The 12,631-nt window shown below is 29.7% G+C and overlaps 1 protein-coding gene across 2 annotated transcripts; it reads right to left on the reverse strand.

Moving 5' to 3' along the window:
- Positions 1 to 234: 234 nt before the first annotated feature.
- On the reverse strand, positions 235 to 12,220 carry LOC148600031 (uncharacterized). 2 transcript variants are annotated; one of them, XM_088557137.1, is made up of 2 exons: positions 12,116 to 12,220; positions 235 to 6,752 (listed from the first exon to the last, which is right to left on the reverse strand). In XM_088557137.1, exon 2 carries the CDS (start codon positions 6,746 to 6,748, stop codon positions 5,246 to 5,248), a length of 1,503 nt encoding a protein of 500 aa, XP_088413263.1. In that variant the 5' UTR covers positions 6,749 to 6,752; positions 12,116 to 12,220; the 3' UTR covers positions 235 to 5,245. The 2 variants fall into 2 exon arrangements, with proteins under 2 accessions (XP_088413263.1, XP_088413264.1); XM_088557138.1 differs by lacking the exon at positions 12,116 to 12,220 and adding an exon at positions 7,880 to 7,984.
- Between the last annotated feature and the right edge of the window lie 411 nt (positions 12,221 to 12,631).

Below are 12,631 nucleotides of genomic sequence, written 5' to 3' on the forward strand. Positions count from 1 at the left end.
AACATATCATCATATGGTAGCGATAAATTGGACACATCTTGACAAAACATCAACAAGACCACACTTTAACAGCCCTTCCATTGACACTAGAGCTAAAGCCAAGAAGAGATAACATGGCGTCATACCGTTGTGTTGGAAATGCGCAAAATTAACCCCTCATGGGAACATCTTCAGAAAATGGCCAGAGACAGGCCAGGACATTAAAACTAGCCCTTAAGGGCAAACAAAAAGAGATTTTCGTAAAGTATGTTTTATTTTTTTTTTTTACACCAGCAGTCTGAATACTATTACATGACAATTACAAAAAAATATCAAATTTGCTTGGATTAGAAGTAAAATTCTAGATACTTGAAAATATTCAGGAACAATAACTCTTCTCTTCTAATATGGAGGACTGCAATGGCTTGATAATGTTTCACAGTAATTTGAATTGAAAGCATATTTAATTTACACATGATCAAAATTGACATACATGTAATATTAAGTTATTGCAATAGTAACTTTAGAACTTTAACTTCTATAGCATAAAAAAAAATTACAAAAAATTAAGGGGTAAATGTTGTTAAAATATTGTAATAAAGTGTACAAAAAAGAACAAAGAAAAAAAAAACAATAAAAGTCCCCACTATGAAAAAAATCTTGATGATTCAAACTCTTGTTTGTTCACAGAAACAAAATTTTACTACTGATGAATGATGGACAGCATTGACATGGAAGCAAAATGGATTATCTCCCTTAGAACTACCTGTACAATGTAATACAATATACTTAAGAATTAATATTATTGGACTGCATCTCTGTTGATACTAAATAATTAAGTGTAAGTTTTAAATCAGGAAAAATGCATGTCCATAACCCACAAATATGACAGAATAATTTTACTCAAGGATACTTTCTTTATTTGAAAAGATTATATTTTGATCTCTACATCAATATATTTGTTCAGAATAATTTTTTAAGAGAATGTAAGAAAAAATAAATTTTTGACAGAATTAGCTGCCCTTGAAATGTTCATTTTGTGTGCATTTCATTAAGATTATAACTCACCTTACCAAAATTATATGCTTTTAAAGTGCACTCTGGTGTGGTGTTAAAATGAAAAAACAAGTAATATTATTATTGACGTATAATTTTTTTTTGCCTCTTGACAATGTTTTCCAATTTAGCCAATTACCAATAATGTTTTAAATTTGGAAATCTCTACAACTGAATGAATAATTACAAATGAACACTACATATACATGTATTTTATAAGTGTTATTAACTTCACTCTTCAACATGCTGAAGTGCAAGTTCAAACAAATAATCAAGACACAATATATAATACATGAAAAACCTTTGATAGCTTATTTCTGCATAAATGGAAGTTCTCACCAGAAAAAATAATTTCATCTTAAAAAAAGAATCTGAATAGTTTGCCTTTCATGTGATAATCCATATTGGCAGAGCACATAACTGAAGACTCCGTGAATCAGCAAAGTCTCTTGAACTATATGCAATCTTTAAATAGTTCATGTTTACTGTGTCCTGAAAATGAATACATATTCCACAGACTCTATTGGAATATGTCACATTTTGATGGACATTAAATATTAGGTTTGTCATTAATATCCATACTGATCATGATAAAATATGTTGAATTCGCCCATTATCAGAAAATCCAAATTCACTAAGTGTTTAAAACCAACTTCCACCATGCCTTGGCCATCTACATGTAGATACACGAATATTGTTCCTAGTGTATCAGAAGATAAATTCCAAATCATTCTACCATTCAATGTACATGAACATGTAATTCCATATGGCTAGGCCTCATTAGTTCTAAAATAAAAACTGGGTTTATTCATCTCAGGAAAAAGCCTTGTTAACAAGTCACTTGAGATTTCCTATTAAATTGTCAGACTTTGGTGGAATTGAACCATAAATAATTGATGTAAACATATTTACAGTGGGTATCCAGGGGGTTCATGGGGTGATGGAAAATTTGTGTTACATGTATCTTCATTCAAAATATCCAATGAGCAAATAATGACCTGAGTGCTCTTGGGGGACCCCCCTTTTTAAAAATTTTTCAATCCAACTCTGCAAGTACATTGTACATACACAAGAACACGAAACATATATATTTACAAAAAAAAAAAAAATAAATAAAAAAAACAAACATTGTAAATAAATAAATGTGCATTCTACTCATGCCATGTACATTTATATACTGATAAAAATTACATTTAAACGTAGATGATGTACTGTACACATGGTAAGTATTGAAGAAATTTCCATGTATTTACAATTAGTGAAAATAATTTTCAGTTTATTTACTTGAAGTCAAAAATATTTCAAATTTCATGAAAAAAAATGAATATACAAGTAACTTCAGAAGGATTTATAAATGTACAGTACATGAAGAAATGTATTTAAATTTAAAAAATAAATAAATTTGACTTGCATGTACATGTACGAGGATATCACATGTTGTCAAAGTTGAAGGTGAAATGTCTTGTAAAACAATTCAAATCCTGGACAAAAATAAAAATAAAGTATAGTACATGTTTTTACATAACTACTTCTTTTACAGTTTCATTTTAATTTTTTGAAAGTATTGTTTTTATAAATAGTCAGTAAAAGGATACATACATGTACATGTATTCATAATATTTATAACTACAATAAGTTATAACTATTTGTTTACAGTGCCTAAAATGTTTATTGTTTTAAAGAGTCTTTTCAAAGAATATACATGTACATGTATGTATGACAAATAACAAATAAATATTTCTTAAATCATTTGAGTAAGACTAAATCAAAGATAGAAACATGAAAATGATGAATACAACTATATACATGTACAACAACAATGAAGTGAAAAGATTTTCACTGATGACACATCTAGATACATGTATTTGAAAAACTTGATGAAAAATAAAGAAATATGAAATAATTTCCAAAAAAAATCAATCATTTTACTATATAAACTAATTTTGTATTATTTCTTTTAAAGATTTTTAATTAAGTTAATTGCAAAATGTATTACATTTATGTAAATAAAAAAGTAAAAAGTTATTAAAGATAATTAAGTCAGTAAATTAAAACATGTTTCTGAAAAACATTTCTTAGAAAAAAAAAAGATAATTTCTGATATTGTTATAAAGATTTCTGATAAATTAAATCATTATAGATTAAACATATTTTATTTATCTTTAAATCTGAATTTGTTTAATAAATTAATATTGTCTTAGTCCATCAAGAGAAAAAAAACACCAAATCATTCTAAATGCACCATTCAAACTACATAAACATGTTATAATCTTATTAGTCATAAAAATATGAACTGGCATTGTTCCTCACATGAATCATTCATTAGATTTGAACTAATTATAAAATACAGGTATAGGTGTTAACATAATTACAGTGGCAGATCCAGGGGTTCAAGGTGTAACCCCCCCCCCCCCCCCGCAACACACACAAAATAAGTATTGATTTTTGTAATCTATGGACCTTAATGGGCAAATAATAACCTGGCACCCCTCCCCTTTTTCATAATTTCTCCATCCGCCCCTGTTAGTGCTATATATATAAAATCAAATACACATACATGTACATATATATTTACAACAACTGACTTGAACATCAACATTTATACATGTAGATGTACATGTACCTACATGTGAATCTATAAATTGGAGATACATGTATTTCTTTTAATTATTGAAGTTGCAAGTACATGTAATCACTGTTGTGGGTAATTTAATGTCCTTAGTACTATCTTTCAATAATATACATCTAATTGATATTTCAAGAAAAAAAAAACAATAAAAGTTCCAAAATAAATCAACAATTTAAAAAAAATATTTTCATTTTAGTTGAAGCAATGAAGACTTATAAGGATATCACATGTTGCCAAAAAAAAATTCTATTAAATTAATTCAAACCATGACTAAAAAAATGCACATTACATGACTGTACTTTTTTAATTATTGTTTTAAAGAAAGTTATTTTTAAAGGCCTACATCTAAATACTGGGTATGAATAAATCACTAATACAGTACATGTACTTAATTTTTACCACATTCATATTTTGATGTTGTAACTTGTAATGATGTTAGATATTTACACAAAGTAATACTAGTATTAAAATTTTTGATTTTAATTATTTTCAGTTTTCAAACGAGAAAATTTCATTTATTTAGAAACATGAAAATGCAAATATACACAACAAAAGGCAAAAATTATTTTCAATGATGACACATCTACATGTAGGTACATGTACATGTATTTGACAATCTTGATGAAGACCAACACTGATTGATAAAAAAATATAAATTAAATTTAATTTACACTGTACTCAATATGAAATTTCTGTACTATTTGAAAGATTTTTAATAAGTTAATAATTATCATATTTTTGTAATCTTATGCCAAGATAATAGTAGAAAGTTCTGCCAAATATTGTTAAGATTTTTGAAAATAAAGTCCAAAAATTAAATCATGTTTCTTTTCTTTTAATCAAGTTAATTATCATATGAACAAATGCATGTTTATTTATGTCTGACAATTAAAAGAAAAGGTGAAAATGTCTGATATTATTAAAATTACTTTAGAAAAACAAACCTCATATACTCGAATTCACCTCAGCCTGTTTTTATTTTTTTTAATTATCTTATATCATATTTCTGCTATTTACATTTAAGGAAGAAAAACCCGAAGTTCAGAATGAAAATGTTACAACTGGTACCTAATATATAACTTACCACATATAGTATTCAATTGGCAGGGAACCAAAAATGTGGCGGGAAATCATGGTATTTCAGCTCTTCAATTGTGAGATTTTAGGGAACATTTCAAAATATCCATAGAAACAAGATGGCGGTTAAACAATACGCTCAATGCAAAATTCTCATAAAAATAAATACGGAAATATTTCGATCTCGGAGGTAAGAACGAAAAATATTTGTACGAAAGTTATAGTACAGAACAACATGAATAAAAATTGCAATTTTTTAAAAAGAACTTATGAGTAATTTAAAAGATAATTAAAAAAAACTGCAAACAGGCTGAGGTGAATTCGAGTATACATATAAAAAATAAAGTCCAAAAATTAAATCATGTTTCTTTTCTTTTAATCAAGTTAATTATCACATGTTTATTTATGTCTGACAATTAAGAAAAAGGTGGAAATGTTTTCTTACCTTGAAATTGAATTAATCTCAATAATTTGTTTATCTCAGTGTTGGTTCTCCATCAAAAGTCAATATACAGAAAATATCCTGACCACCTTATTCCAATCAACAACAGTGAGATGATGGTTCACTTTATCATAATGTACACACCGAGGGCCAATCAACCCATCATCTCCACTGACTACAACTTCATGTTTATCTCCATCCCTTGAAATTAGTAATAAATTATGTTTGTCATAATTACACACAAAAATATTCTGCTGTTCATCCATTGATATTCCACGTGACATTGCATTGTAATCCTTGAATGTGAAGATAACTCTGAGGTCAGAATCTAAGACAGTAACTGTGTTGTAGTAAGGACAGGTATAACATATTCTGTTGCCATCTGTGTCTATATATGAATCATCATCAACAGTCTGGTCATCATGGAGTTTGTCTATTTTTTCTGTATCTATATTAATTTTTCGGATTCCTACCTGATGTACACAGAAGTATAAATGTCCATCACTATGTGTAATTCCAATGACTAGACTCTTTATCTGAAGTGTTTTAATGATTTTACTCCTGTCTACATCTATGATGGAGATTGTTTTATGGCGAGGATTAGAAACAGCAACATGGTTCTCATTGATAACTGTTACATCCCATACTGCTCTGTATCCTCCATTAAATCTGACTGATGATTTGTGTTGACCATTACTGTGTAGTATGTTTACTACACCATTGGACCCATCAGTCAACACCAGGAGTCCATTAGGCAGCGTACAACAACCATAATACCAACCTTGATCTACTGTAAACTGTTGTTTAAGTGTCAGTTGTCTGGGGAATCTTGTCTTCACCTCTGCCTGACCCATGTTTGGTTTGTTTATGTCTATGGAGGTTGTTTGTTTTTCTCTTGATACTTTAATGTCACACAGAGTTTTTATTCCAAAAATTGTGTCGTCTGCTGTGATGTTTTCATTCATTTCTATGTCTGTATTATCCATGGCTCCTTTTTCAGATAATTTGTGTAAGATTTCTTCTGATTCTTCAACTTCTCTCTCCATTTGTTTTGTTGCTATGAATGTTTGGAAATTTGATGCATGTTTCTTAATGAGTTCCTCCTGTTCCAACAATTCACCAAGTTTTCTTTTATTTGATTCTAGGATTTTTGTGGTGGCTTTGATTTCATTTACATTTTCATTTACAACTGACTCTAACTCTGATAGTGTTTTGTTTTCTAGTTTCTTAATTTGATCAATAAGTCTTTGTGTTCTTTTTTTCACCTCTGTTGATAGTTTTTCCTTCTTTTTCTGTAGTTTTTTCACATTTTCTTCCCTATCAATGATTGCATTCAAGACAGCTTGATGATTTGTTTTTATATTGGTCCACAAATCCTCGAAAACTGCAGATGATTTCACTTTACAGATGACATCTTCTATATCTAAAGTGTCTTTACACTTTTTATGGGACTCTAGTCGACATTTTTGACAAATAACACAATCGTGTGATCTACAGTAATACTGATATCTTTGCTTGTGTTCTTCACAGTCGAGTTGAATTTTTTTGTCGATGAATGATGCCATTTTTCTGCAATATAAAGTGAAAAATTTGAATTTTAATTTTATTCCAGGAGACAATTATCTTAAAATCAATTATATATTGCTTAGTATTTTTGGGATTTGGCATTGGTTATATTTTTTTGTTTTGACGGTGGAGGTCAAAGCAAAAAATTTTCTCTAGCGTTGAATCCAAAAACAGATTAAGCTTGTTACAAAATGTATTTTTTATTGACTTTTGAATGAGTTTAGACCTTTCATACAGGTTAAAATCAGTTACATATAGCTGTGCTGTGAAACGTAGCTTTAACTATTATTTTGTGATTTGGCACTGGGGATATTTTTTTCTTTTGACGGCGGTGAATTCAGCTTATTACCATTTTTTTTTATCGACTTTAGAATGAGTTTATATAAACCTTTCATCTTTCAACTACCCTGGACTTTTTATGAGCAACTCGGCGGGTGTTTCTAGTAGAGGACACTTAACCTACTTTGTATGTATTATTTTATTTACATGTACTTCATGTTCTTTTTTTTTGGTATATGTGTTTTCCATGTATTGTCTTTTTCACTGTATTACTTTCTTTTGATTTCTGCTAGGACCTTGGTTCCCTTAATTACTATTCATACAGTGGGTTAACTCTCATGGAGCGGAGTAGTCAAAACACTAAGCCTCTTGACCTGACTTTGCCGATCCGTACATCAGTCGTTTGAATTGTAGCGACAAATAGCAATATTTGACTTTTTTCTAGCAATTTGTCACTAATATTCAAATGACTGTGCGTATATGTGTATTAAGCCCTTGTTTTCCGTTAAAAAAATCCAAAGTTGTGATTACACAGGTTAAACCTACTGCGGCAATGCCAGAGGCTATCTGGCAAGCTATTTTCCGACTTGGCGCCATCCTAAGAGTTGGGGTATGAGGGAACGGAATTTAAATTTCTTACGTTGTAGGAGTAAGGTTAAACCTCTCAGAAATCTCAAATTTAAGTACTGGCATGTCTAATCCGTTTCGGGATCGGTGGTGGTCAAAACAAAAATATATCTCCTCCACCGAATCCCAAAAGGTTACTGTTATGTCTTAATTTGGCACAACCGTATATATCAAGTTTGAAAATCAACACAGTTATTGAGGAACAATATGTTTGTATGACTTACAGACATGCAACACAGTCAGGGATTTAAATTAGCAGAGGTTCTGCGCCTTTCAGACAGACGCGGAGTTTCTGTTTCAACGATGACGTCAGTTTGCGAGTCTCACTAATTGACGACAAGACGTGACAAAAAGCGACAAGAAACAACAAGTGGAATAGCGCAAAGGAAATTTTGTTTTCATTTAAACAAAGACATACAATTGTTTATTTATGTGTTTGATTTAAAGCAAAAAAAACAAAAAAACTAAACAAAACAAAACAAAACAAAAAAAAAAAAAAAAAAAATAGGAAAATATTGTTTTTAAAAACCAGAAAAAGAATATTTTTCAGGTAAACATGTGAAGATAAAAGTTTGTTTGAAATATTTCCAAAATGATAGTAGCCTCATGAAGATTTTTTTCATTTAAGAAAAATAATAATAAAAAAAGAAAGAGATAAATCAATAAAGTTACCGGAAAACTGACTTTAAAATATGTTATAAAGATTCAATTCTCTCATTTTTTAGAATAAGGCATATTGCTGAACTTGGTATTATTTTTGCAGTTTTCATATCTCCCTAGATAATAACCCATTTTATCATATATTTTGAACTAATTTCTTCTATAACAATGCATTTTGCCATATTTTTTTCTTTCATTAAGGAAAATATATAAACAGCTGCGCTTTAAAGTGCATGATACGCCCGTTGCCCTTTTAACTTGTCCTTATGTTTTGATGAATCTATATGATAAACTAGAAATACAGTGAATACCCTCTCCCCAGAAAAGTAAATAAAAAAAATGCTAAAAAATTGCACTATAAAGGCTACCTCAATATTAACTAAGTTTGTTGTTTTGAAAATTAGTAATAAATTATGTTTGTCATGATCACACAAAAATATTTTGCTGTTGATCCATTGATATTTCAAAAGGCCGTGACAACTGACTTCGAAATATTTCATCAAAATTCATTGAATATAAAAAGATATAATGAAGATAACAGTGAGAGGGAATTATTTATGTAAATTTAAATGCTAACACATAAACAAGAAAATATTTAAAAAAAAAAACAAGGTTGTCAGAAATTTAACACAATGTCGAGTTACCGGTAATACTAATTACAACTATGCGCCTTGTATCAGTGGCTTGCGAAAAAATATATATGTATATATACTGTGATGCAGTAAAATTCTATATGATTCTGCAAAAAATCAAAAATAAATAAAATTGCATTTTAGCTTAAGTAAATTGATAATGTCTTGATGTATTTGTAAATTTAGCCGAAAGAAAGAAATATTTGTAATATTAAATAATACATAATCTGTGATAGGAGAATAAATAGGTTTGAATTCGTTGGTACTTGCTTAATTGTCTTACTAATAAATTATGTAAGCAACTGACACTTTATAGAGATTGGTAAAATGTATTTAATTGCTTTAGGTAATAGTTTCCATTGTTTAAGGATAAATACATTAAAACAATATTAGACATGAAAGATAAAGTAAGTTTGAGTAAACGTAATCTTACAAAACCAAACGTCTCATATACTCAGGCGTTATGAATATTCATATTTGGTCATTAAATAAAATTAAGAGATTGCTTTGGTAAATAAAGACAGGTCCAACAGCACGTGATACTGGGTTTTTTAAGGGAGCACAACCCAGTCCTGGTATCACTGTGTACGTTTAGGACAATAAAGAGTAAAAAGTTGATATCTTTATTTACCAGGTACGTGAACAATTTAAATTTGATATTTTATTTCCAACTTTTATAATTATAATTTTAAAAGTAAAGTTTTTAGTTGAAGTTCCATTTAAAGCAACTAAGTAAATATAAATAATTAAATTCTTATTTATCAAAATAAATAAACGAAAAAGTATATTAATTAAATAAATAAAAGTATAAATAGTATTACGCTTATATTATTAAAAAAATATATTTTGATCATTACATGTGTACGTTTAGGACAATAAAGAGAAAAAACTTGATATCTTCATTTATTAGGCCAGCCTCGGAAGCATGCAGTGTCCGATGGGCCACGGACACAAAACAAAAATAAACGTATGCCAGAGTCACAGCAAGAAAATACCACCACCACTCCACCAGACTCTACCATTAACTAAATTTCCCCAAACACCAAAATGTCACTCGAAAAGAAAACTATAGTGACTGTCCATAAAAACGTGTCGGAGGGGGAGGCAGTCGACATCTCGAGGAGCCATGCCATGCCCTCGACCTCTCAGCTCCGACCACACAATTTACGACATACCAATACACCCAATCATGGTATTATTTTTTCAAGTTTTCATATCTCTCTAGATAATAACCTATTCTATAATATATTTTTAACCAAGTTCTTCTATAACAATGCATGTTGCTATATTTTTTCTTTAAAGAAAAAAAATCACCCTTTCTTTTAATCATACTACTTAATATTGTTTCCAAATAATTTCCTTTTTGTTATTTCACATAAAACATGTTTCCATACTTTAATCAATTTGAAAACACATCAAATCAAATCTAATATATATATAGATATAGTTTCTTTATGAATTGTAGTATCTAATTTGTTCAAACGGTTCATTGGTCAAATTGAAAAGATGGTTTTTTTAAATTTTAAATTTGTATCAGTTGATTTTCGTTTTTTTCTAAATTTTCCTAAAAATAATTAACTCATTTTTTCAATAATTATCTCATTTTTTCCAATGTCACTTTATTTTGCCTATAAATGAAAAAAAATTGTCGCTTTAATTTCTCGAATTCTTGGCCTTTCTTGTCCCCACTTGACACCTCTTGTCACTAATTAACTATAAATTTCTATAGGAAACATTTTGTTATAGTTTGCCAAACAATGCGACATTGAGTCACGGTAAGATAGCTACTTGTTGCAGTTTGTGTTAAAGCTTCCTGGTTCAATCATAATACAGAGTATCAGAAGTACCTGTAAAGTCCGAAACGAACTCAATATAACATCAAACGAAACGAAGAACGAAATCGAAAGAAATGAAATATAACAGAACCAATCAAACCAGATCCATTATTTTAATATAGAAATGCATGTCCCAATAATCATTATAATTAATAGGATTTTAGGCTATGCCAATGATGGACGGAGCACTTGTGCAATCGTCTACTTCCGTCAGAATATTTTAGCCATTCATAGTTCTGGTCTTGCATTCTACAAACATTTATATAGGTCGCTGACGCTCCGTTCAAACAATTAATTGTGTTTTGGGTAGGAGGGAAAAACTATTTGAAAATAATATACGTTGTGAAGTGGCTCAGTTAAACGTACATAAGAATAATGAATAAGTTAACAATAGCCACATTTAAAGGGAAAAAGGGTACTACATACGACTACATTCAAGTTACCTATTCATTTTTAAATGCATAATAAACCATTTGATATTTAACTAGAAATAAAAACCCAGCGAGATTGTAAATAGTCTTCAATCATAGAAAAGGAAAAATAAAAGGAATGCCGAGTACTAATTGGGAAAACTGTCTTATGCAGGCCTTGAGGCCTATATCTACCTCCTTAAATTTGAATTATTGAACAGACCTGGAGGTCGATAAACTGAATTTCGACCTGAAAATTTAAAAACTGGGAATGGTCAACTAGTAGTTTGTAGTTCAATTATGGGCTATATCGGAGTGTTCCATGTAAACCGATATCGAACCTGAACATTAGGCAAACTGGCACGCTACTATGATGCATTATAATGCATTTTAGTGTGTGTATTTTTTAATATCTTTCACAATCAGAATGGTGAATTTAAGAAAAATAAAACGATGAGTTTAATATTAACCATTTATAACAATACGCTTATGTTAAGATACGTTTGAAATCGATTCCCGTACTTCCCCTTTATTCCATATTTTTGCAATACGACGAATATTTGAGGCGATAAAACGATCGATAAAGATTGATTCAGTACATGAGTACTTTGATTCTACACCATGAATCACGTCTACCATTGACAGTGTCTGAATTCTACGTGGATTGGTACTTGAATATACATGTATTAAATACTTGTTATACATGAATTTAACGAGTGTACACTGTATGTGGCAGACCTCATTCTGTTTTGATATTTAAAAAAACAAACAAACAAAAAAACAAAAAAAAAACAAACTAGTCTTAGTCTTAAAGTTTGACCCTTGACATATTTATCAACAATTATGAAATAATAAAATACGGACAATATAAGAAGACGGTACAATGAACTGAAGTAAATGCTAAATGGAAAAGTAAATCTTACTCTTTACTGGTCAGTATTCCCAATTAACACAAAGTTAACTTATTTGAACGTTAGCGAGGAAAACGCCCTGTTGGTTTAGTATGGAATGTTATCTTTTTACTTCCTGGTATAGTCACATATTACACACGATTAGTTATGGAAGCTCATAGGGTACACCCGATTCCTAGTTTTTTTTTCAAAATAAGTCAGAATAATTGGTTATAACTCATCTTGTCGACATTTCAAAGGTCAGAATGTTGTTTTATAAACAAACATGTCGACTTTTATCATCAATTATTTCTCGTTTTTTTCCCTAGTTCAAATGATCGAAGTGTGTGCATTATGCATGTATCATGGCGGCTTGTTTTTTGTCAACTTTGTAAACCCCATGTCCACATGTTTTACTTCAATACACAATTGTGCATGCGCAATCACGAATGTCGGACGCCTGTCAGATCGTTATTTACATCGGCTAGTTCTACTTCGCATCAACAAATAATTTGCTGAAAGATAATTTGTTTGAACAAAATACAACTT

The sequence above is a fragment of the Perna viridis genome, chromosome 13 (assembly GCF_037379345.1).
Source record: "Perna viridis isolate PV_CMFRI_1.1 ecotype Kerala chromosome 13, ASM3737934v1, whole genome shotgun sequence".
NCBI classification, from domain to species: Eukaryota; Metazoa; Mollusca; class Bivalvia; order Mytilida; family Mytilidae; genus Perna; species Perna viridis.